The sequence below is a fragment of the Microcaecilia unicolor genome, chromosome 2, assembly GCF_901765095.1.
Source record: "Microcaecilia unicolor chromosome 2, aMicUni1.1, whole genome shotgun sequence".
NCBI classification, from domain to species: Eukaryota; Metazoa; Chordata; class Amphibia; order Gymnophiona; family Siphonopidae; genus Microcaecilia; species Microcaecilia unicolor.
In genome coordinates, this window is record NC_044032.1 from 69337653 (window position 1) to 69365182 (window position 27530).

Here is a 27530-nt window from a genome sequence, read left to right on the forward strand (position 1 = left end):
CAAGGGCCATGTGGTAACAGGGTGATAACTCCAATTCAGCACACATTTGGCGCAAGTAGGCGCTTATGCGGCTTAGTAAAAGGACCCCTTAAGAGATCCACAAATATGATTATATTCCATGCAGTGTTCAACTAAAGGAGCCTGAAGTCTCCCATGTTTCAAACAGCTTCACTGCTCGCTCATTCTTATTTTAAACAGGCGACTCGTTTGTCAGACAAACACTCTAGGACAGGTACAGAAGATTACATATACCACAAAATCTGTATCACAGGAGGTTTTATATTTTAATTAAAACTTCAAGGTAATTAGGTCAGTGAAAAAAAAGTGCCCAACAGGTTTTACATTTATTACATAGAAATTCATCTTATTTTATTGAACAGTCTCATATACACTATTTACTGTTTTCTATATTTATACTGATTGAGTTTTTATACTATTACAGTGGACCAAACTCTGATGCAGCAAATGCGAAACATGCCGCATGTCGGCTAATGGTCCTACAGCAAAAGAATCTACACATTTAAGCTAAGTGATTTTGATACCTTATATATTCATTTTAAGCATAAATTACAAAAGTTTGAAAAAAATGAGTTGTTTTGATAATAGTTTCAAGCAATATTCCAGACCTATGAGGAGGCAGGCGAGTCAAGGGTAATGTTGCCCTTGTGAAACGAGTTGCTGCTGAGGTATTAAAGCAAATTTACATGAGCCTGCTTAATTTTGAGAAATATCAATGAGATGATTTTTGGCCCTGGGTTCATTTCATGTTGAACATTGCTCAGTTCAACATACTATTAGCCGCCAAGTTCATACAAAGTTAATTATGTTCAATGGAAAATAAATCTGTTGGCTCAGGCTGCTTACTATTTGAATATTCCATCACCGTCTTATTATTGCTACCAAGTATTACATATTAAGAGCATTTGCTTTAAACTTTGTTTTAATTTGTTTATCCAATAATTACATGCACATGGTTTTGCTTTTTAAACCCAAAGGTGAATCCTAAGGGTGGTTGAACAATTAGGTATAAACTGTGTTGTTTCTGACATTACTTGTTTTGGTCTGCTTTGGGTCCTACTGATCTGTACGTCTGCTGTCTGGAATTTTGGAAGATGAAAATGGAAAATAAAAATTAAGTTTTGGATGTACTCTGTAGAAGTTGTTTACTTTTGCAATGTGTGTACGGATGCCTGTTCTGGTGTATGCATGTGATAATATTCGAATAGCTGTCTATACTTATGGCTATGATTTCTGAACATATGGCATCATTAAAGGACAGACTTTTAAATGACCAGTTGGGTATATATGCTAATCTCAACTTTGTTAAATTTTTCAGACATATCCGTCTACTTGCTTGGGTTAATATGTAACATACATAGTAACATAGTAGATGACGGCAGAAAAAGACCTGCATGGTCCATCCAGTCTGCCCAACAAGATAAACTCATATGTGTATACCTTACCTTGATTTGTACCTGTCTTTTTCAGGGCACAGACTGTACAAGTCTGCCCAGCAGTATTTCCCGCCTCCCAACCACCAGTCCCGCCTCATGTCATATAAATGTAAATGTGGATAAAGGATCTGCGCAAACCCAAAACACACGTCTACACTATTGCAGGCGCTGAAGGACCCCTTAATCAATTAACTGGCATTCTTGAAAGGATTGTATAACCTTTGGATGCATGACTAGGAACAAAAACATATACTTATTTATTCAATATCACAATTCCTCATATACAGCCAGAAAACAACCTTTTAGGGTGGATAGTGTTCACAATGAGCTTCTTCTATTATCGACCAGATAGAGAGAGGAGTTTTCAGTTTTAGCACAAGTGTAAGTCATCACAAGAACAAAACATAAGAAAACCAATGGACTGCATTAGGAGCTTAAGCCATTTAGTTATGTTTAAACAAAATGTGCATGAAACAAAATATTTATTTTTATTTTGGCTTATAAAACCACCTATCCCTGAAACATGCTCAAAACAGAATAATCCATTTGTATATCTAAAATGTAAACTTCTACAAAACAGATGAAGATGTGATTCCACCTGCCCCAATGAAAGAAGAGTTTAATTTTACTTCCATTTAATTTTCATATATTCCATCTTTATAACACCAGGCTTCCCAAGGCAGATTACAACAACAGTTAAGATGAACCCATCAGGAAACAGAATATCCTCACTGAAACTTGGTCATCTGTATTGCACAGAACAGTGTAGAAGAGAAGAATGAGCACAAAAAATGCAGCGTTTTTAACTGCTGTTTCTCTACCAGCTACAATAATTTTTAAGCTATTTTTAATGTGAGCAAGTGCAAGGTGATGCATGTGGGAAAAAAGAACCCGAATTATAGCTACGTCATGCAAGGTTCCACATTAGGAGTTACGGACCAAGAAAGGGATCTGGGTGTCGTCGTCGATAACACACTGAAACCTTCTGCTCAGTGTGCTGCTGCGGCTAAGAAAGCGAATAGAATGTTGGGTATTATTAGGAAAGGTATGGAAAACAGGTGTGAGGATGTTATAATGCCGTTGTATCGCTCCATGGTGCGACCGCACCTTGAGTATTGTGTTCAATTCTGGTCGCCGCATCTCAAGAAAGATATAGTAGAATTGGAAAAGGTGCAGCGAAGGGCGACTAAAATGATAGCGGGGATGGGACGACTTCCCTATGAAGAAAGACTAAGGAGGCTAGGGCTATACAGCTTGGAGAAGAGACGGCTGAGGGGAGACATGATAGAGGTATATAAAATAATGAGTGGAGTGGAACAGGTGGATGTGAAGCTTCTGTTCACGCTTTCCAAAAATACTAGGACTAGGGGGCATGCGATGAAACTACAGTATAGTAAATTTAAAACAAATCGGAGAAAATTTTTCTTCACCCAACGTGTAATTAAACTCTGGAATTCGTTGCCGGAGAAAGTGGTGAAGGCGGTTAGCTTAGCAGAGTTTAAAAGGGGTTGGATGGTTTCCTAAAGGACAAGTCCATAAACCGCTACTAAACGGACTTGGAAAGATCCAAGATTCCAGGAATAACATGTGTGGAATGTTTGTACGTTTGGGAAGCTTGCCAGGTGCCCTTGGCCTGGATTGGCCGCTGTCGTGGACAGGATGCTGGGCTCGATGGACCCTTGGTCTTTTCCCAGTGTGGCATTACTTATGTACTTATTTTAGTGATATTCAATTTTTATTTCATGATATTTATATCCACTTATAGGAAGCTTTCAAATAAGTCTAAACAAAATCTTTTGTCCTCCACCTTTTAAGACACTGCCTATCCAACTGGAACAGGTGTTGAATTTTTACAGATGGTCCACTCATAGGCAGTCCGTTATTTCTAATAATCTTATTCTGTTAACAGCTTTTGCTATTGTTTTGGTGGCAAGCTCCGCCTACTGGCTTCATAGGCTACATAGGCTCAGTCATCGCGTCTCCTGTTCTCAATCTAACTTCCTTTGGAGAAGCAGCCTTCACCTGGCCTATTCTTTCAGCCGGCCCTGCCTGCCTGGCACAGGAAACCCCTCCCGGCCAGTGAGGTTGTTGTGGATACCGCTGGAGGAGGTAAGTCTGTCACCATGGCGACCCCGGACGCTGTTCGCTAGAACAAAGGAGCAGGAGAGCGAGTGCCGAAGCTTCAGAGTCCAGATCCCAAACCGCCATCCAAGGGTGACACTAGTGACAGGTACTGGACGCTTCCGTGCTTGTTCCGTTTCCCCTTCCCCCGGAGTTTTCTTCAAATCGAACTGGAACTTTAAAGGAGAAAGCCAACAATAAAGGAGGGCAAATGAGCGAACAGTGGTTAAAGGGAAAATACATCTAATACTATTAACCTAGCACAAATTATATATTTTTTTTAAATGGAAGAAAAAGATCGCAGTAGCTACTACTCACAAATCAAAAAAACGTGTCTTGATTTTGACGTATAACTTTGAGATATTCACTTTTTTTTCTTTTAGTATTTAAAAAAGAACTTGTGGAGGCATTTTTATGACCTGTGATTAAAACATACCACAGCCTCATTGCTGAGTAGTAAAAACTTAAATCTTTTCCATTTTTTTTCGGGGGGTGGGATATAATTTGTGCCACTAGAAGGATGAAAAAATAGAGAGAGAGAGAGACTTTTGTTATTTCTAGCAAGTTGTGTGATTGCATGCATTTTTGCAGGGTGCCTTTTTTGATATCTAGAGGAAGACGTAATCAAAGGGTTGATTCATGTGGGAATCAAAGGAAGCAGGTGACTCTTAAAGCAAAGGGGAAACTAATACCCTGGAACCTCTGTAGGAGGAGGAGAGGGAGGGGGGAATACAGGGCTGCTCTTAGAAGGGAGGGAGGGCTAGACAAGGAATAGTGAAGAGGACCATCAAACTGATAACTTGTACAAGGATTCAGTATCCCTTTCTAGAGCCCTAGTGGTCTTTTTACAGGAGGAGCAGATGGCATGCCATGGGGGCATGATATACCAGAATGTTTCTTTGACTTGCTTTTTCACACACCATATTTAGAGGCTGATGCCATAATCTGCGCTACCCATTGGTACAGCGGTTTACTCATGAATCTCCTCTGCTAGTCTTATCTTGATGTATGAAGAAAGATAAGCACAGGAAAATCAGCATATAACCACTTCACTGAAGGGTAGCATAGTGGGCATGCAAATAGTTGCATATTAAATTGCGCCTGTTGTAAAAGATTGCATTAAAATCTAGCACAATATTTTACTTGTGTTGTAGCACTAAATTTTTATACCAGTTCAAGGCTGTCATAAAGGAGTAGAGGATCTCCAACTCCCTAACCCCCAAAATGTCCCTAGTGTTCCAAAGGGGACCACCTGGAAACTCCATCCAACCCCCTCCCCCCAAATATCACCGAAATATTCATGTGGACTGAGTGGGCCTCCTAACCTCCCTCCCCACCCCAAAAGTGTCCTTGGTGGCACTCCATGTAATCACTATTTAAAAAAAAAAAATAGGGTTACGAGCTAATCACAGTTTACTCTGTGATTAATGCTTTTTTTAATTATTTTTTTAAATTTGTTACATTTGTATCCTACATTTTCCCACCAATTTGTAGGCTCAATGTGGCTTACATAGTACTGGTGAGGCCTTTGCAGGCTCCGGTGTGAACAAATATAGGGTGATGTTGTGGTAAAATCAAGTTCATGTGGCACAGCCACATTAGGGAATCAGAGAACGGAAGAGTGGTGTTATGTCCATTACGTGCTTTAGTTTGGTTGTGTTGCAGAGATTAGGCATTTAAGTTGGATTGGTAGGGTATGCCTTTTTAAACAGGTTGGCTTTTAGTGATTTCCGGAAGTTTAGGTTGTCGTACGTCGTTTTCAAGGCTTTTTGGTAATGCGTTCCACAGTTGTGTGCTTATGTAGGAAAAACTAGATGCGTAAGTTGTTTTGTATTTAAGTCCTTTATAGCTTGGGTAGTGCAGATTTAGATAAGATCGTGTTGATTCGGATGTATTTCTAATTGGTAAGTTGATCAAGTCTGTCATGTAACTCGGGGCTTCTCTGTGGATGATTTTGTGAACCAGGGTGCAGATTTTAAAGGCGATACGTTCTTTGATTGGGAGCCAGTGTAGTTTTTCGTGGAGGGGTTTTGCGTTTTCAAATCGCGTTTTACCAAATGTAAGCCTAGCTGCCGTGTTTTGAGCAGTCTGAAGTTTCTTTAAGGTTTGTTCTTTACATCCTGCATAAATTCCATTGCAGTAATCTAAGTGGCTTAGTACCATTGATTGTATCCAGTTGCGAAATATTTCCCTCGGGAAGAATTGCTTCACTTGTTTGACTTTCCACATTGAGTGGAACATTTTCTTTGTTGTGGATGCCACTTGGCTCTCTAGGGTTAAAAGTTACGGTCCATTGTAATTACTAAGCATGATTTTTCAATTGACCACCATTGGCAACATCCTTTTGTAATTTTTTTTTCAAACAGGTGCATTTCCTTCTTTTTCTTTTTTTCTCTCATTGTTTTTGTTTGTTTTTTTCTTACTCTTAAGTATTTTTATCCCCCAAATATCACCGAAATATTCATGTGGACTGAGTGGGCCTCATAACCTCCCTCCCCATCCCAAAAGTGTCCTTGGTGGCACTTTTCTATGTAATCACTATTTTTAAAAAAATAGGGTTATGAGCTAATCACAGTTTGCTCTGTGATTAATGCTTTAATTACTAAGTGTGATTTTTCAATTGACCACTGTTGGTCACATCTTTTTGTAGGCTTTTTTCCAAACAGGTGCATTTCCTTCTTTTTCCTTTTTTCTCTCATTGTTTTTTGTTTTTTTTCTTACTCTTTAAGTATTTTTATGCCCTTTTACTCTTCTTCCTGATCTTTTAAAAAAATTAAACACATTGCAGCATCACCTGTCTCCTCTAAACATTTCTTCTGCTCTCTTCCACACCCAACCCCTGTCCTCAATGCAATCCAGCATCTTCCCTCCCATCTGCAATTCAATATCAGGCCTCTCTCTCACCGGTCTACCTTAAAGCTGGTTTTCCCCGGCAGCAGTAGCGTTGCACATACGCTGCCTGTGGCCTGGTCTGAAGCTTTCATTCCAACTCGTCCCTCCCATGCAGAAACAGGAAGTGATGTCAGAGGAGATTGGACAGGCTGGAGGATAGTTTTGGAGCAGGCCATAGGCAGTGTTTCAGCTGCCTCTGCTGGGGACCAACAAGAGATAGTCGTGGGGGGGAGGGGGAGATGCCGAACCCCAGATGGGGGGAGGGGAGTAAGCTGCAGACCCATGAGAAGCACTGGAGGGACAACCAGTGCAAGCTATGGCCAAGGTGGTGAGCTCTAGAGAGAGGTGGCAGCAGGGGGGGGGGGGAGTCAAAACAACATTTCCATACATCATGTCCACCACCACATCACATACCTCTTTCCCAATCTCCTTTATTAAATTAGTAATATAAGACAGCGTGAACTTCTATACATAAAGAAGCCCTCCTCCAGCTAGTTTCAGCTCCCGGTAAAACCGCCGTTATAATTGATGGCATCATTCAATAAATTCTGCTATGTGGCATGTTCTGGATTCTCTAAAGGATCGAACAGAGTCTCAATATAAATCCTGAAGCTCCAGTTCTGTATCACAAACTCCATATTCCCAACAACAGAGCTATCCCTCTTATATCACATCACACAAAAAATATTCAAATTGTGATTATCGCCTCAGGATAATCCACTCACTCCTTCCACTGCTGACATCTCTACAGGATGTGGAGACCATTAGTCTCGAACATTAAATAGTACAAAACCCTGCAAAGACTCATTCAAAACCTATATGGCAAACTTACCAAACCATAAGAGCCCTAGCCCACCTGTGAAAAGGCAGTGCTATAAATATTCTACTGGACCCTACAGCTCCAGTATGCCCACGACTGGGAAACTAGAACAAACTGTATTGTTACAGATTCCTACATGGACACTACATGCTAGCAGAATCTGTCACCTCAGTCACACATTCAAAACATGGATAGATTTCCATATGATAAAGAATAGGGAACCACAAAAACTGAAACAGGATGGGATTTGATGTACACCTTTCTGTGGTTATAATCAAAGTGTTTTACGTAATACATACAGGTACTTATTTTGTACCTGGGACAATGGAGGGTTAAGTGACATGCCCAGAGTTCCAGGTTCCCCTGATTCTCAGGCCACTGACTGCACTAACCATTAGGTTACTCCTTCACTCCATGAGCCCTTCACCCAAGAAATGCAGACTCTATAAGCAGGGCAATATTGGTAAACCGTGGAAAGCAGTATGCGGAGTATCTCAAGGATCACCATTATCACCAATACTCTTCAACATGATGATGATTCCACTGGCACAGTCCCTATCCAATTGAGGCCTCAACCCATTCATTTACGCAGATGATGTTACAATCTACATCCCCTTCAGACATGACTTGACTGAAATAACCAATAAAATCAATGATGGCCTGAACATCATGGACTCCTGGGCAAACTCATTCCAACTGAACACTGAAAAAACACACTGCCTCATCCTCTCTTCTCAACATAACAAGTACAAACCCACAACTATAAATACCCCAGGACACATCCTCCCTACCTCAGACAGCTTGAAAATACTCGGTGTCACACTCGACCACAACCTTACTCTCAAAAGCCAAGTAAACTCTGTAATAAAGAAAATGTTCTATTCCATGTGGAAGCTCAAACGACTAAAACCTTTCTTCCCAAGGGAAACCTTTCAAAACCTAATACAATCAATGGTCCTAAGTCATGCAGATTACTGCAACGGAATCTACGCGGGAAGCAAAGAACAACTCACAAAAAAAACTCCAGACCGCTCAAAATACAGCAGCCAGGTTGATATTCAGCAAAACACGCTTCGAAAGTGCCAAACCCCTTTGAGAAAAACTGCATTGGCTCCCAATCAAAGAATGGATCATCTTCAAAATCTGCACTTTAGTCCACAAAATTATATATGGCGTAGTCCCAGGATACATGATAGACCTCATAGATCTACCAATAAGAAACAGAGTCGGGTCATCAAGATCATACCTAAACCTACACTATCCAAATTGCAAAGGACTGAAATACAAAACAACCTACACATCCGGCTTCTCCTACATAAGCGCACAACTACGGAATGGCCTCCCAAAATCTGTGACAACAATCCATGACCACCTGAACTTCAGGAAATCACTAAAAACCAACCTCTTCAAAAAGGCCTACCCCAACGATCCTACGTAAACCTTTTCACCCAAAACACAGCATGCCTAATGATCGTACTGGACAACACACAATCTTCATCCCTTCCGACCCTCCACATATACCTCATTCAATCACTATACAACCTTGTATTTGCTATCAACCGACTGGGCAAACGCCTTAACGGTACTATGTAAGCCACATTGAGCCTGCAAATAAGTGGGAAATGTGGGATACAAATGCAACAAATAAATAAATGAGAAACCAAAATGCATTTTCTCCTGTACTCTACAGAATACTAAAATAGAAAAAAAATGTACATTTCTCAAAGCAGACTCATCCTAATCCTTAAAGAGCATTAAGGGAGAAAAAATGGTGGTGGAATTCAAAAAGGTGTGGGATGAACACAGAGGATCTCTAATTAGAAAATGAATGGTATAAAAAAATCCCCAAAACTTAAAGGGTTGCATATGTGTTTTCATGTCAAGTGGTGCTTAGTTGGTGACTCTGGCTGTAAAAACTAAGGCCAGTGCTGGGCAGGCTTTTGTATGGTCTGGGTCCCAAATATGGCAATCCATTTTAGGATGGGCTGGAGAGGGCTTCAATAGAAATTCCAGTAAGTTGAAATGTGAGGACAGTGCCGAGCAGACCTTTTCAGTCTGTGTCCTGCAAATGACATGACTGATTCGGATAGGCTGGAGTGGAATATGAGGACAGAGTTGAGTCCATTATTTCTAATAATCTTTTTACTATTGTTTTCAATAGTGTTTGCTATTGTTTTGGGTGAACCGGTGTGGTGGCAATCTCTATATATACTGGATTCAGCCAATATAATGCCATTATATGGGCTGAATCCGTTATATGTGGAGATTGCCACCACACTGGTCCACCCAAAACAATAGCAAACACGAAAACAATAATAAAAAGATTATGGGCTAGATAGGCTCAACCAGTATCCTGTTTTATCTAGCCTTCTTGCCTCGAGCCCAGCTTCTCTCACATTCTCTCCCCCCACCCACCCAGCAGGCCAGCATCTCCCCTCTTCCTCCCTCAACCCTCTTCTCCTGAACCTACTTTTAATTTGTTTCAAAACCTGCCGGGCGGCAGCAGCGATTCACAGGCGCTGCCCTGCAGCTGGCCCGAAATCTTCTTTCTCTGCTGCACGGCCTGCCCCAGATGAAACAGGAAGTTACCTCAGAGAGGGCAGGCCACAGCAGTAAAGAGAGAATGTGGGGCTGGCGACAGGGCAGCGCCTGTGAATCGCTACCACTGCCCAGCAAGTTTTGAAACAAATTAAAGGTACCACAGGGGAAGAGGAATGAGGGAGAGAAGAAGGAAAAGAGGAGATGCCAGTCCGGGGGGGGGGGGGGGGGAGGGGGGAGGGGGAAGCAGTGGTGGATTGAAGGAAAGGGAAAGATGCCGGAGGAGTGCGGCAGAGTGCTTCATTATAGGACTGCCCCTGTAGAGCGGGAGACTTTCCTGCTTTGGCAGGAGTGTGGAAGATGACCTGCCAAAGTGGGAGTCTCTCGCTCAATGTGGAAAACATGGCAGGTTTGGGATGACAAGAAAGGGGAAGAGATGATGGACTCTGGTGGCCCCCTGGAACTGTGGGGCCCAGGACAACTTCCCTGTTTGCCCCCCCCCCCCCCAACGCTGGACCCTGGCAGTTCAGCATCTTTCTCTGTTCCTCCCTCCATCTTTGGATCCAGGTCTCTCTCATTCTTCCCCCACCCGTCCAGTGTCTCTTTTCCCTCTACTCACACCCTTACTCCAATCCTAACATCTGTCTTATTTCTTTCACCCCCTCCCTCTGTGGCTCAAGCAGTCTTCCCCCCAAGTCCAGCATTTTTCAACCTCCCTGCCACCCCGTGGTCAGATTTCTGTTTCCCTTCTCTGCTGTATCTCTCCCTCTTCCCCCACCCTCCTCCCATTGCAGAATGGCACCTCCTCTTGTTTCCCTTCCATGCTGCATCTCTCACTCTTCCCCCCATTGCAGACTGATACCTCTTTTTGTTTCCCTTCCCTGTTTCATCTCTCTCTCTCCCCATTGCGGACTGGCACCTCCTCTTGTTTCCCTTCCCTGCTGCTTCTCCCCCTCCACCCTTCCCCCATCGCAGACTAGCACCTCTTTTCATTTCCCTTCCAGTTCATCATGAGCAGTGTCAGGATCACTGGCGGATCCCGGAAGTTTACATATTATATACAGGTATTTATTTTGTAGCTGATGCAATGGAGGGTTAGATGACTTTCCCAGAGTCACAAGGAACTGCAGTGGGAAATAGATATATTTAATTGTGCTATTAATCATGATTACAAATTTTAATTGAAATGCAGCCCCCCCCCCCCAAAAAAAAACAAAAAACTGCGTAGTCTGTTTCACAGCTTCTCAGAGTTCTATTGGTGACTTGAAGGAAATGTATTAATGACTCTCCTTTTCACATCCTTTGGCTTTAGTATTTTTTAGTTTTGAGTTAAATATTGTAACTGTCTTTTATAGGATTTTTAAATTAGTATTTTACTTTGCCTCAGCAACTTGTATTGCTGTAGAAAGGATAAATAGTAGTAGCAGTTTTGATTGTACATTTCATTTGTATTTTCTTGATTACATCAGTTTATTCATATTTGATGCAGAGATGACATGCAGTATGTTTCTTCTTGTTACAGGACAGAGATGCAGGCTAGCCCGATATGTATACCTACAGATTCCATGGGTGATTTGAGGAACTTAAAATTGTAAGTATATAATTCAATGTAAGGTGCCAAACAAAAGTTAAGCAGTGGGACTGGTAAATCAGACTTGATTGATAATGCTGGAAATTTGAAACTTCTCAATGCCCAAAACTTCTGAGGTTGCATTTTCAGAAATGCTCCTTGTTCTATGTGCAGGACCCCAGTGACAGGCAGAGCTCTGGAGGCTCAATGCATGGATGAGACAATGATGCAGGGAAAAGACATATAGATTTATTGGGAACTGGGCAATATTCTGGGGACGGGAGAGTTTATTTTCAGAGGGTGGGCTCTACCTTAACCAGGTTGAAAACAGGCTGCTGGCGCTAACCTTTAATAGTGAGAGCAGTTTTTAAATTAGTTCTTCTAGAAGAGCTAACAGTTGCTCAGAAGTGTGTGGTTCATAGCAATATATCGTCAAAAGATACTGATAGCATGCCGTAGTTATAATATCAGAATAGAGAAGTTGTGGTAAAAGCTGCAGTAGATCAAATACATTCAAATAAAGTAGAAAGCTAGGACAAAACAACTGAGGGGAGAAGGTGACCTACTGCACAGAGGCATGGGAGTTCTGTTGGTACTATTGGCAAGTACCTGGGAGCTGGTTTTCTGAGAGTCTCTTCTGTGTTGTTCAGCTTGCAGTGTTCCCAGGTAAACTGATCCCTGACTGCTGATGTCATCTTAGTGACCAGCAAGTCAGGCTGAAAAAAGAGACTTTACAGTGGCACAGAGCCACAGGCATATACCCGAAGAAGTGTTACCAAAGGAGCGTGCCAAGAGCCCAAAATGTTTATAGAGCTTTGAATCCTCTCAGTTTTTTTTACAGAGGGCAGTTACTTAAACACCCCGAAAGTTTTCCTCACTTCTTTTGTCGAACTTTCTTTTTGTTACCAGAACTTTATTTATATTGGCAGTAAAGGTATTCCTTTTTTCTGCATCTTTACAAAGGAGTTTAGTTTAGAGTCAGGCTTAGTGATATTGGCGCCATGTTTCTGTGAGAAATGTAACGTGGAGGGGCATTGTAATACGAAGCGGAGAAAAATTTTCTTCACTCAATGTGTAATTAAACTCTGGAATTCATTGCCAGAGAATGTGGTAAAGGCGGTTAGCTTAGCAGGGTTTAAAAAGGGTCTGGACTGCTTCCTAAAGGAAAAGTCCATAGACCATTATTAAATTGACTTGTGGGAAATCCACTACTATTTCTGGGATAAGCAGCATAAAATGTATTGAACTTTTTCGGGATCTTGCCAGGTATTTGTGACTTGGGTTGGCCACTGTTGGAAACAGGATGCTGGGCTTGATGGACCTTTAGTCTGTCCCAGTGTGGCAATACTTATGTACTTATGATATGATGTCTAAGTCCAACTTTAGACGTTTTGCAAAAAACGTCCAAAATCTGAATAGGAAAGAAGTTTGTTTTCAAAAAAGAAAAATGTCTATCTTTTGTTTTCGAAAATACTGCTTTGGACGTTTTGTTTTTTGGTCCATTAAAAAAAACAAAAAAAAACGTCCAAGTGAAAAACGTAGAAAATAAAGCTATGCTGAGGCATTTTTAGTAGGCTGGTCTCCCAGACATCCCAGGAAATAAATGGGGCACCCTAGAGGGCACTGCAGTGGACTTCAAAAACATGCTTCCAGGTAACTTCTCACTGCTTATCTTGTCAGCTGTGCTCCCCAAAACCCACTGCCAGAACTGTACACCACTACAGTAGCCTTTATGGGTACAGTGGGTTTCTGGTGAGTTTTGGAGGGCTAACAGTTTCCCCCACAATTGTGATAGGTAGAGGGAGATAGGGACCAGAGTCCCCCACTCCATGGTGCACTGCACTGACTACTACACTACTCCAGGGACCTGCCTGCTGCTCTAATAGACTTCATGCAGAAGTCCAGAGCACACGATTATCCACCAAGTTCATACAAAGTTAATTATGTTCAATGGAAAATAAATCCGTTGGCTCAGGCTGTTTGCTATGTGGATATTCCATCACTGTTTCATTATTGCTACTCCTTAAGAATTACATATTAACGGCATTTGCTTTAAACTTTGTTTTAGTTCATTTATCCAGTCCTTACATGCAAATGGTTTTGCTTTTTAAACCCAAAAGTGAATCCTAAAGGTGGTAGAACATTTAGGTATAAACTGTGTTGTTTCTGACTTTACTTGTTTTGGACTGCTTTGGGTCCTACTGATCTGTACATCTGCTCTCTGGAATTTTGGAAGATGGTAATGAGAAAATAAAAATTAAGGATCCTGTTTACTAAGTCGCGCTAGCATTTGTAGCACACGCTAAACACTAGAGACACCCATATATTCTGTAGCGTTTAGCTCTCGCTAAAAATGCTAGTGAACCCTTAACGCTGCTTAGTAAACAGGGCTCTAAGTTTTGGATGTACTCTGTAGAAGTTGTTTACTTTTGCAATGTGCATATGGATGCCTGTTCTGGTGTATTCATGTGATAATATTTGAATAACTGTCTATACTTATGGCTATGATTTCTGAACGTGCGGCATCATTAAAGGATGGACTTTTAAATGCCCAGTTGGATATATATGCTAGTCTCAACTTTGTTAAATATTTCAGACATATCATCTAGCTCTTGCTCTCAGTCACACTAGTTGGTATGGCTCCAATGTGCAGCCATACCAGCCAGTTCTTGATCCTCTCAGCAAGAAGATAGTTCTGGATAAGGCATTGGACAGCTGATGTGGCTTCTAAGTCACATTTAGCAAGCTGCCTTTTAGAGGTAAACTTTTGTTTGGAGAAGATCTAGAGAAGTTGGGTAAAGACCTAAGGGACTCCCAGATTCAGAGATTGCCAGAGGACAAGTCCAAAGATTCTTTTAAATCCTCTCAGTCTATTTTGAGTATGTGGGTTGGAGAGGAGGCCCCTTCTTTTTGGGCCTGCAGGAATCGTAGGCATACCTTAATGCTTTTAGAACAGAGACCTGCTAAGTGCTCACCTAAACAAAGGAAGATATTTTTTACAGTGGGAGGGATACATCCAGTCCCTTTGGCATAGGGCCAGGAGTTTGATCTTAAATTCCTTTTGATGTGCTGCTATCAGTATAATGAGGCACCATTGCATTCCTAAGGCCTCAGATGGCACACACCTCAGGCTTCTCTAGTTGTTTTTTTGGGGGGGGGTGAGGGGGGTGGTTTGGGGATACGCACACAAAAAGTTTTTATTGATGAGCTTGTTCTCAGATAGTTTATTCTTTGTATAAGCATAAATTTGTTCATGCTTCGTTGTTATACCTCGACTGTGATGTTGTACTTGATAAACCATCAATAAAAATTGTTGAATCATAAATCCTCTCAGTCTTGTCTTAGGTTTCTTGAGGCCAAGTGCCACAGGCCAGGCAAATCTAACTTTCAGGGTTCCCACTTCAACAAAGACAAGCCACCTTTCATGCTGACAGTGAATTTGGCTTCAAACTCCAGGTCTACCAATGCCTTCTGCTTCTCCTAATGATGGGATCTTGGTTCACTCCTCGGGTTTCATAGCAGGACTACTCTCCAGGTTCCATGAGGAGTGGACCAAAATTACTTCAAACCAATGTGTTTTGGAAATACTAAAGCAAGGTTACAAACTGTAGTTCTCCCATTTCACTGCAGATTTTTTCTTGGAATCTCCATGCAAGCTCCAGCCCAAATATCAAGCAGTTCAAGCCACCTTGCAAATGCTTCTTCATTTAGGCATAGTTAAGAGTGTCCCCAATTGCATTTGGGGACCAGGAAGTTATTCCATTTACTTTGTAGTTACAAAGAAGGGAGCTTCATTCCAGCTGAGTTTGGACTTCAAAAGAGTCAGTGTGTTAAAGGTTCAGCATTTCACAATGTGAACATTACAGAGTGGAGGAGTAGCCTAGTAGTTAGTGCAGTGGACTTTGATCCTGGGGAACTGAGTTCAATTCTCACTGCTGCTCCTTGTGACTCTGGGTAAGTCACTTAACCCTCCATTGCCCCTGGTACAAAAAGGTACCTGAATATATGTAAACCGCTTTGAATGTAGTTGCAAAAACCTCAGAAAGGTGGTATATCAAGTCCCTTTCCCTTCCCTTAATAGTTTCAGTACAGCAGGGAGAGTTTCTAACCTCCCTGGATCTCAAGGAAGCATGCTTTCATATTCCTATTTCACCTTCCCACAGAAGATTTGTCATTGGCAATCCTTGGAGAACATTATCAATATATGACCATGTCATTCAGCCTTTTCACATCACCAAAGACATTTTTAAAAGATAATTATAGTAGTGGCAACCTTCTTTCACAAGGATGGATTAGAGGTTCATCCATACCTCGTGAATAGCTGACTTGAGACTCTTCCTATCAAGATAGCTACTCTTCTTCAGTCCTTAGGACTGGTATTCAATCTTACCAAGAGTCAGTTGTTTCCAGCACAAATCCTGGCATATCTGGGAGTGATATTCGACATAGGCTTAGGGAGGACATTTCTTCCTGTTGCTCATCAGCCAAAGATTCACACCCAAGTCAGATTCTACTTTCCCTACCAAGTCCTGGGATCTAATAATATATTTGTTCTGGGTGCAATGGTCTCTATTTTGGACATTCTTCCATGGGCCAGATTTCACATCAGACCACTTCAGGGGTTCCTTCTCAGCTGCTGGTCTCCATCTCTCTTGGACCCTCTAAGCCAGACTCAGCCTCAACTGATGGATTCAGCACAGCCTTCCTCTGACAATTCAGAAGTTCTCTCTCTCTCTGCAGCAACAAGTTCCAACAGGCAGCTATCTGCAGCTTATCTGCTGCTACAGCGAGCCTCAGCTGGGTGCAACAGATTTCAGATTTCTTCCAGAAACCAACAGTCAACTTCCACCTGAATTACCAGATGTGGAAATAGGGCTGGCATATTTGGCAGATTCCTTGTATGACTTGGTTCAGGCGTGGTCACAGCTTGTTGGATGTGGATACACCACTGGGTGGCAGATGCAGCTTCAAATAATGGCTGGCTAAGCTTCCTTTTAAGGGTAAGCAGTTGTTTGGTGAGGACTTAGCAAAGTTAGTGAAAGATCTGGGTGACTCAAAGACTCAGCATCTTCCTGAGAACTGTCTAAATGTTCTTTCCGGTTGGGTCATGCTTGTTTTAAAGATACCATGTGCAATCCAAGATGGCGACGGTTCAAACAGCCTAAGCGGACACACTCGGAGATTGCAGCAGCTGACTCTTGTGAGAGCGTCTTACCTATCTAGCGATGGGTAAGAGGAGAGGCAAAGTCCGGGAGGCTCCCCATGTCCCGGGCGGAGCGCCCCAGCTACTCCAGACGACGTTGGAGCATTTCTGAGTTTTCTCCGCTCCTGAGTTGGCGTCTACCCCTTCAGCCGAAGCTGGCGCGTTGACGCTAGACGGCAGTGTAGACGGGGCTTCCTTGAGCCCCGTCGAGCGTGCGGCACCCCCACAACCCGGAAGAGAAGCTCTAAGTGCGAGCCCTGTCGCTGCAATCCTGGGAGGAATACAAGGCGAACAGAGAGGGAGCCAGCACGAGAGGACAACTGGAGCCGATAAGCAGGAGGGACCGGGACTGCCATCTACTCACGTTGTTTCCAAAACAGTGAGTATCCTGGAGCAAGCCTCCAAGGCCCCTCTCCCGGAGTTTTTAGTGGGAATGGTAGTGAAACCTGCCGTAGTGACTTTGGAATCACTATGGGACCTAACCTCTACAACCCAATCTGCATTACAAGCTTTAGTTTTGAAAAATATGGAGACAATTAAAGCACTTTCGGAGACTGTCTTAAATCAAATACAAACTTGTGAACTCCAGGCTTCGGAGGTCAAGAAATTGTCAGAAAAAACTGAAAACCTTGCACTTGTGGAACAAACTTTAATTAAGGACAAAAACTTCACCTTAAGACGCTTGGAGTATCTGGAGAATTATTCTAAGAGATTGACTTTACGCTTTATAAATTTTCCTAGATCCCCCTTAATACTTCCAATCCAGATGGTTAGAAAATATCTAATAGAAACTCTGGGAATGCCTGAAAATTCATTGCCACCTATAACTCGTGCTTATTATATACAAGTGGATGGGAATAACCCAGAAAATTTACAGAGGCAAGATGCAATGAATCTCACGGCATTCCTTGAGTCTTCTCTTGAGGTTATAACCCAAAGGACCACTTTACTGGTCACATTTGCATTGGAAATAGATAGAGACGCTGTGCTCAAACTTTCTTTGAGACATTTGGATTCGCTGTTTTTGGGTTCAAAAGTTAGAGTATTTCCTGACCTATCTAGGGAAACTCAGAGGAGACGTAAGCTGTTCTTGTTGTTACGCCCTAGGGTGATAGCAATTGGGGCAGACTTTCTCCTCAGATTCCCATGTATATGTAGAATAAAATTTCAACTTAAACAATATCAATTCTTTGAACCAAAACAGCTGGAGGACTTTATAATAAGCAGAGAAGAGGTTAGAGTACAGGTTTAGTCTCATATGCAACACTGTATGGCAGATTAGAGTAACCCACTCAGGAATTAAGCTGTTTTTTTTTGTTTGTTTTTTTTTTTTTGAAATTGCTTAAGCTTTAAGTATAGATATTTCCTTTTCTTGGATCAGTTACCTAAATTTGTGGGCGATAGTTGACTACCCTTGAGGTTGATTATATATGTATATTGAATGATGATTTTTCTTTTGGTGTATTTTCACTCATAAGTATATATTATGAATGTTAAAATTAATAAATAAAGAATTAAAAAAAAAAAAAAAAAAAAAAGATACCATGTGCTATCGTCCGGGGCAGCCTAGTTTTAATCAGAGATCCAGGTATCAGGGTTTTGGAACTCCAGACCGTCCTGTCAAGATCCACTGGATTCTTCTGAAGGAGTGACAGGGCCACAGTCCTATCTTTTCTTCCTAAGGTGGTTTCTGCCTTTCATCTCAATCAATCAGCCTTTGTTTCTTCCTTCTTCCCTTGATGTTCGTCAGGTACTCCTTCACTATTTGGAAGTGTCTAATGAATTCCGTTCGTCAGATCATTTGTTTGTGCTTTGCTCAAACACTCAGAAAGGTAATGTGGCTTCCAAAGCCATGCTAGCTCGCTGGGTCAAGGATATCACATCTGAGTATTTACTTGCAGGTAGACCACTTCCGGCCGGATTCCGGGTGCCTTCTACCTGAGCTGTCATGACTTCCTGGGTGGAAGCCCATCTGTTCTCCCTGGAGGAAATATGTAGGGTGGTGACATGGTCTTCCTTGCATGCATTCTCCAGACACTACTCTTTTGATGTCTCTGCTTGGTTGGATGCATCTTTTGGAGTATCAGTGCTATCCGCAGGAGCTTCAAGTTCCTACCCTACTTTAGGACTGCTTTGCTACATCCCGCAAGTCTCTAGATTCATCTGCTGCTGAAGCTAAGGAAAACAAAATTATTTCTTACCTGATCATTTTCTTTCCTTTAGCCACAACAGATGAATCCAGAGGTCCACCCTGTTTTTCCTGCGGTTCCGATCTGTTAGTTCTCTCTGCTGGAACTTGTTGCTGCATTTTTATATTTTAGAAGGACTACTGTTATTGGTTTACGTGTTTGCAGTTCTTGATTTATCACTTTTCCCTTTGGGGAAGGAGAAATGTTATAATTCTGCTTTCTTATGAGAAATACTGACTGACCAAGAAGTATTCCATCCTATAAGACAGTGCAATTCAGCGCTCTCTATCTCCACCTGCTGGTAGATGGTCATAACCCACAGGTCTCTGAATTCATCTACTGTGACTAAAGGAAAGAAAATGATCAGGTAAGAAATAATTTTTCATTACAGAAAGAGTGGTGGATGCATGGTGGAGAGGATGGAGACAAGGACTGTATCTGAATTCAAGAAAACATGAGAGAAGCATGTAGGATTTCTAAGGGAGAGGAAGGGATAGTAGATGATATGATTGGCAGATATAGACAATTTAGCCCTACAAGTCTGCCTGTCATTTTATCTATTTTATCTATTTTTCTGTTTCTATGAATATGACTTTATAAACATACCTCCTTGTTGTGGAGCTAATCTAGGGGTTCATTTAAGAATTAGTTTAATTGGGCTAGCATCAGATTGACCTGTTGTTATTTTTTGTTCACTCTCTTTTTGTAATATGGAGGGGCATAATCGAATGGGGCGGCCATCTCTAATGACGGCCCCGTCAAGCGGCGTACCCGACTGTATTATCAAATCAAGATGGCTGACCATCTTCCATTTCGATAATACGGTCAGGGCTGGCCAAATCTCAACATTTGGGCCGCCCTTAGAGATCACCGGCATTAGAGATGGCCGCCATTGATTTTCGCCGATAATGGAAACTAATGGCAGCCATCCCAAACCCGGCCAAATCCAAGCCATTTGGTCGTGGGAAGAGCCAACATTTGTAGTGCACTGGTCCCCCTCACATGCCAGTACACCAACCGGGCACCCTAGTGGGCATTGCAGTGGACATCACAAATTGCTCCCAGCTGCATAGTTCCCTTACCTTGGGTGCAGAACCCCCCAAATCCCCCCCCAAAACCCACTACCCACAACTGTACACCACTACCATAGCCCTTATGGTAGTGGTGTACCCTTGTGGGTACAGTGGGTTTTTTTTTGGGGGGGGGGGGGTTGGAGGGCTCCCACTTCCCACCACAAGTGTAACAGGTAGGGGGGAATGGGCCTGGGTCTGCCTGCCTGAAGTGCACTGCACCCACTAAAAACTGCTCCATGGACCTGCATACTGCTGTGATTTATTTATTTATTTATAACATTTGTATCCCACATTTTCCCACCTATTTGCAGGAGCAAATTTGTGATGGAGCTGGGTATGACATTTGAGGCTTGCATAGAGGCTGGCAAAAAATGTATTTAAATTTTTCTTTTTGGGTGGGAGGGGGTTGGTGACCACTGGGGGAGTAAGGGGAGGTGATCCTCGATTCCCTCCGGTGGTCATCTGGTCAGTTCGGGCATCTTTTTGAGGCTTCGCCGTGAACAAAAAGGGATCAAGTAAAGTCGGCCAAATGCTCGTCAGGGCTGGCCTTCTTTTTTCCATTATCGTCCGAGACCGGCCATCTCTTAACCATGCCCCGTCCCGCCTTCAGTACACTGCTGCCACTCCCCCTTGAACTTTGGCCGGCCCTGCGACGGAAAGCTGTTGAAGTCGGCCAAAATCGGCTTTTGATTATACCGATTTGGCCAGCATTAGGAGAAGGCCGGCCATCTCCCGATTTGTGTCGGAAGATGGCCGCCCTTCTCCTTCGAAAATAAGCAGGATGGTCTATACCAGTGATGGCGAACCTATGGCACGGGTGCCAGAGAGGGCACACAAAGCCCTCTCGGTTGGCACGCGAGCCGCCGGTCGCCTCAGCCCATTCCAGCCCTCCCTCCCACCCACCCACCCGGCATCAAGCATTCCTTCCTCCCTCCCACCCGGCACCAGCCTGCCCGGCCTCCATCTCTCCCTCCGAGCACGAAATTTAAAAGTCTTCCCTTGTCCGAGTTAAGGCGGCGTCAGCAGTAGCAGCAAAAAGCGTGCTGCTGGCTCGGCGCGCCTCCTTCAGCCTTCCGTCTCTCAAGCTCTGGTCCCGCCCTCATTTCCTGTTAGGGCGGGACCAGAGTTTGAGAGACGGAAGGCTGAAGGCGCACCGAACCAGCAGCACGCTGTTCACTGCTACTGCTGACGCCGCCTTAAATTGGATATGGGAAGACTTTTAAATTTCGTGCACGGAGGGAAGGAGGGAGGGATGGAGGCCGGGCGGGCTGGTGCTGGGTGGGAGGGAGGGAGGAATGCTTGATGCCGAGTGGGTGGGTGGGTGGGTGGCCTGGTGCCTGCTGCCAGGTGGGAGGGAGGCCTGGATGGGTGGCCTGGTGCTTGGGTGCGAGGGAGGGAGGCCTGGTGCGAGGGAGGGAGGGAGGCCTGGTGCTTGGGTGCGAGGGAGGGAGGGAGGCCTGGTGCTTGGGAGGGAGGCCTGGTGCTTGGATGGGAGTGCGGCCTGGTGCTTGGGTGGGAGTGCTGGGTGGGTGGATGGCCTGGTGCTGGGTGGGTGGGAGGCAGGCCTGGTGCTGGGTGGGTGGGAGGCCTGGTGCTTGGTGCTGGATGGCAGGCCTGGGTGGGTGGCCTGGTGCTGGGTGGGAGGGAGGCAGGCCTGGTGCTGGGTGGATGGGAGGCCTGGTGCTTGGTGCTGGGTGGCAGGCCTGGTGCTTGGTGCTGGGTAGCAGGCCTGGGTGGGTGGCCTGGTGGGTGGGAGGGAGGGAGGCTTGGTGCTGGGTGGCCTGGTGCTGGGTGGGAGGGAGGCCTGCCTGACTGGTGCTGGGTGGGAGGGAGGCCTGCCGCTGGGAGGGCAGGGGGAAGAGGAGGGTGGCTGGAGGGGAGGGCAGGGGAGAGAGGAGGGTGGCTGGACATTTGTGCCTGGAGGGGAGAGGAGGGTGGCTGGACATTTGTGGCTGGAGGGGAAAGGAGGGTTGCTGGACATGGATGGAGGGCAAGAAATGAAGAAGAAAGGAGGAAAGTAAAGAAATAAATGGAAAGGAAGCCCTGGAAACAGAGTTAAGAGAACAGATAGAGAGCAGCAGAATCAGCGACTAGGACCAATATGGATAGAAAAACAAAATCACCAGACAACAAAGGTAGAAAAAAATCATTTTATTTTCATTTTAGTGTTTGGAATATGTCCAATTTGAGAATTTACATCTGCTATCTTATTTTGCACTGGGTATACTGGAGCTGTAACAACTTACAGAAATGATTTATAATGAAAGAAAATCATGTTATTTTTTTCTCCTATACTAGTATAATATTTTCAATGATGTCTGTTTATATGCGCCATGGCTGGTGTAAGGGGGTGTGGCTATCATAGGGGTGGAGTCATATGTGGTGACCCCGCCCATAACGAGTACTGGCACTTCGCGATAAATAATTAGATTTTGGGTTGCTGTTTGGGCACTCGGTCTCTGAAAGGTTCGCCATCACTGGGCTACACTATAAGAGTAAACTAAATTTTAAAAAAGAGTGAGGGGAGGGGAGAGATGGATACAGAGGGAAGAGGAGTTATATGGGGGCCCTTAGCTCATTCTTTTCACTAGGGCCTTTGCCAGTCACATTACGTAATTGCAAATGAAAAAGTGAAAACTTGAAAAATAAAATCTGCATTTTTAGTCTTTAACCTTGCATATCAAAGAGAGGAGGTTTTCAATAAACGTTATCATGTGATTATTCTGATCTTGTAACCAATTATGTCAGGACACAGGAGGCATACACAACTCTTCCTGACTATCTTAATAATTCGATGGATGGGAGCACATTGGAAGACAGTGAGAAAGAGCCAGCTAAACCCAGAAATAAATTGCAGCATAGGAGTGTGACTTCAGTTCCCCAGGAAAAATTGTCCCAAGCACTGACAATGGCTGAGAAGTTCATTCAAGAAAAAGAGGTAGAGTGAAATCTCTCTTTTATTACTCTTTAATCCTTGTTCAGTAATATATTCATCTTGAAATTCCTTAGCATAGTCACTTGGCTGTTTTGTTTGCTGTGGTCACTACTGTCAGAAAGGTTTTGCCCTCCTTAAACAAACTGAAGGCACTGTCTGTTCTCAACCTCCACCTTGACACAAATTTATGAACATATTAACTGGAACTTAATAGAGGGTTAAAACTATTTAATATTAATTATCTTTCTCCTTGGCTGACAGGGTTAAAACTAATTAATATTAATTATCTTTCTCCTCAGCTAACAGAGGGGAGAATTTTCAAAAACAAAGATTTGTTCAGGTAACTCCTGAAGTTACCTGGACAGATCTTTGGAATGTGGGCCTCTGTTTTAGAAGGGCATAATTTCACAACAGTGCAGCCCTTGGTTCAGAGTTAATTGATTTAGAGCTGCTGGGTTGATGGTATTTCTAGATCCCATTCAGATTCAAAAGCACTCATTTCTCTGTTATTTCCAGCTGTTGAAAGCCAACAAGGAACTGATCCGATGCGTAGCTCTTACCAGAATTATCCATGGAGACGGACACTGGAAATTGGCACAATCATTTGCCAATCTTGCTCATGGCTATCTGACTCTCCAAGGTAACTATCTGATTTGAGGCACAGCAAGACAAGAACAGCCAATAGACTAGAAATATCTTTCATTATTTACATTTCCTGCATGCCTTTCCTTTACTCCCTACCTACCCCCTGAACACACAACCCCATCAGAGATGACGATAGTGTATATTTGTTGCCGTTTCCATTAATTTATTTGCGATAACATGCTGCTCAATCTGAGGCCACATGGCAAAGCAGCAAGTCTATAAGTTGGCACCTTATTTTAGGCACCACAAAGGGGCACACTTAGCACTAATTCTTTAATGACCTAAGGGTGCTTCTAAACTGTTATAGAATACTATTGCAGCACAAAACCACAGATTAGAATGGGCTGGAGTGGGTTTCGATGTCAACTCCAATAGTTGAGAAATAGGGCCTGTGCAGAGCAGATTTTTTTAATGGTCTGAGCCCTGCAAATGGCAATGATAGATAAGGATCAAGTATGCATACCTTTTACACCACATTCATATTGTATGCTATGAGTGGGGGAGAGAAAGACATCGGAAACTTAGCAAATGCAATGATGTCGTAATACTATTGGACTGTTGGTTCAATAATAATTATTATTATTTATTATTTACAGTTCATTTCTACCCCACATTTTCCCACAAATGCAGACACAATGTGGCTTCCATGAATTACAAAAGTTAAAAGATACAACACATGAATTTAGCAGCAGAATAAGGATAAAACGTTAGCAGCAATTAGGATGGCTAAACAGCAGAATTAGTATGGGTGATGGTGGACAATCCATTGAGACTTCTGGTATCAGAGACAATGTTGAAACAGGGTCTGGTGACTATTCCAAATCTGGATTGGTTTTGTCTTATGGCTCGGATCTTGAGAGGGCACATCTCAGGAGAAAAGGTTATTCAAGTAGAATTATTGCTTCAATGTTATGATCTTGGAAACTGTCTACATCCATAGCCTATATCTGCATGTGGTACATTTTTACTACTGCTACTGCTTATCATTTCTATAGTACTACTAGACGTGTGCAGCACTGTACACTCATTACATAAGAGACAGTTCCTGCTCAACAGAGTTTACAATCTAATCAAGAGAGACAAACAGGACAAATAAAGGATTAGGGAATTACTTATGGAGGGAATGATTAAAATAGACATGGGTACTGCACAAGTTATAGTTTATTTCATTTGCTATACCACTAAGTTTAAATACATAAGATCACCTCAGTTTACAATATGTAAAAAATGTAAAAACAGGAAAAGAAATCCATTAAAAGGATAGAACCACACATACTTCTAAAAGATACAAAATTTACAGTACTCGAAACAGACCCTCACTCGACCGCTCCCTAATCACTGGAAAGGGTTGCTTGCATTAAATGCTGACAGGAAAAAATGCGCCTTTACCAGGCATTTAAATTGGACCAAAGACTAAATTCCCCTCAATATCAGCGAAAGGCAATTCCACAACGAAGGCACCAAATAAAAAAAGGCCTTCCGTCTTGTAGCCAGAAAGAATCCACTGAACGCAAAGTTTGAGGTGGGACATGCTTACAAAGTAAACCCAACAAAGGAGATATTGCTCATAAAGTGCCCTATGGGTTAACACTAATAACTTAAAATGAATACAATAAAAAACAGGCAATCAATGATAGACCAAATATAAAGGCGTTACATGATCAGACCAAGCAAATTTACCCAATATCTGTATTGCAGTATTCTGAAGGGTTTGAAGTTTCTTCAAATTCTTAACTGCAATACCTGCAATACCTGCTAATATCCCATTTGCAAGTGTCTTTTCCCTTGCAGAGGGTCTGACCTCTAAAAGTTTCTAATCTGTCTTCATCCTATTGCCTATAACTTTAAATTGTTCTTTCATTGTGATTTCATATTTTTGTACTGGTATTGTCTTAAAGGTGCTTTTATTGAACTGAGTTTTGAACTTCTGTGTCAGTGATTTCATATTTTTATGCTGGAATTGTCTTAAAGGTGCTTTCATTAGAACTGTGTTTTGAACCTGTGTCAAGTGACTTAATCCAATCAGTTTGGTTGCATAGAATCTGGTGAGTCTGGAGAACTGTGTTTTGAACCTGTGCCAAGTGACTTAATCTGGTGACTCTGGTGTCTGTTTTAAAGGTGCATTCATTAGACCTGTGTTTTGAATCTTCAGTGCCAGAGACTTAATTCAATCAATTTGGTTACATAGCATCTGGTGACTCATAGCCTGTGTGCCTCTGGAGGAGGGGCAATTGTATACAGCTGTGTGGTAAAAGAATAAACAGAACTTAGTTTACTTTGAGAGCTATCTGAGCTAAGCTGGGCATTTTCAGACTTGGTTTGATTAAAAACTGATGTTACCTGTTATCTTCCTAATAAACTGCTGACTTTACCTCCTTCTATCTATCCTATTAAAAACAACAGAGAACCTGACTCTATAGTCCCACCCTAGGTGAACTCCCTTTATATAGGGCAATCAAGGGACAAGTATCTTCATTACACCATAATTGGTCAATCCTACTCCTTGTTATCCCCTATCACAGTTCTCCTTTTCACACTTGTGAATCACATCAACATGATCTTCATTCAGTGCAATACATGTTCTGCTTTAATCCTAAACCAAACTATCTGGAACCTTAGAGCTTGTCCTATCTGTCTCCAAATATCAGCTTTGAAAGATGAGGTCAACAAACTCAAGAAGGAATTAGCTACAATTAAAGAAGTGTCCAGGATTACTGAATTCCCAGCCAATTTACCATCACCACTGCCACAGAGAATGAAACAGCAGAGGAATAAATGGGTCACAGTAGGTTCTGGTAGACTAAGATCTGTGACACAGAAGCATGCACCCTCCCAACCTTTGCCCCATCTAATTCTTTTGCTGTGTTGCATCATTATGATGCTGAAAAAAGAAGTACTTTGGTGGAACCAGAAGCAATGAAAGTATCACAACACAAGAAACATCCCCCAAACAATGACAGATTGGTGAAAAGCAGAACGTTGTTACTGCTCTGAGACTCCATTATCAGAGGCATTAACTTAGAACACAGCTCAAGGGTTCCAACTTAGTGAAATGCCTTCCAGGATCTTCAGCTACCAGATGTACCAACCAAATACTGAAAGTGATCAGAGAAGAGAGCAAAGCTTCAAATACTGATGTTGTAATTCACCTGGGGACAAATGATCTGGCCAACAATAGCAAGTTTACAGCACAGAAAGCATTCCAGAAGCTGGGGAGGTAGTGAAATCTTTGGTTCGAACTGTGGCATATTCTGAAGTAATTCCTACATGGGGGAAGGGAGAAGAAAGACTACGCAAAACAGTGGAATTCTTTGGTTCGAACTGTGGCATTTTCTGAAGTAATTCCTACATGGGGGAAGGGAGAAGAAACAGTGGAATTAAATAAGTGGCTTGAGTCTTCGTGTAAAGAAGAAGGTTTTAGATACATAGGAGCATGGGGTAATATGTGGAAAAATAACAGGCTATACTGTAATGATGGGCTGCATCTTTCTGTGATGGGAAAAAGGATCCTTGGGGAGAAATTCAGACAGTATGTTTCTAGACATTTAAACTAGAGGTTGAGGGTGACAAAAGGAAACAAGGGAATTCAGAAAGTCACCCCCAGAATAAACATGATGGCAGAGGGAAAGGTCATTTAAATATAGAAAACCACCTAAACTCACTAAGCACATGGAAAGCAATGAGCACAAATGCTCATAGTCTAAGTAAAAAGGTTCAAGACTTGCAAGCCCTGATGTTTGAAGAAAACTTGGATATTGTTGCTATTACAGAGACGTAGTTCAATGATTCCCATGAATGGAATGTGACCATACCGGGCTATAATCTTTTTAGGAAGGATAGAGAGGGCCGAAGAGGTGGAGGAGTGGCGCTGTATGTGAGAGAATATCAGAGTGGCTTAAATGCGGGGAACCTGGGGAAAGGAGGAAGATTTATGGATCATCCTGGAAAGAGAAGATGGAACCTGTATCCACATGGGGGTTATCTACAGACCTGCGGCAGAAATGGAGAAGCTAGACAAAGATCTGACAGAAGATATTCAAAAGATTGGTATGAAAGGGGAGGTGCTACTGTTGGGAGATTTCATCTTGTC

General features: G+C 42.7%; 1 protein-coding gene across 2 annotated transcripts in view; it reads left to right on the top strand.

Annotated features, from left to right (window-relative positions):
- The first annotated feature begins 3640 nt into the window (after nt 1–3640).
- TTC23L (tetratricopeptide repeat domain 23 like) overlaps nt 3641–27530 on the top strand; it is a 101171-nt gene continuing 77281 nt past the window's right edge. For both annotated transcript variants that reach the window (XR_003940973.1, XM_030193020.1), the window contains exons 1-4: nt 3641–3684; nt 11348–11416; nt 22609–22798; nt 23312–23435. Coding sequence is in view for 1 of the 2 variants with exons in the window: in XM_030193020.1 (XP_030048880.1) it covers nt 11355–11416; nt 22609–22798; nt 23312–23435 (376 nt within the window). In the remaining variant the exon portion in view is untranslated. The remainder of the gene's footprint in view (nt 3685–11347; nt 11417–22608; nt 22799–23311; nt 23436–27530) is intronic.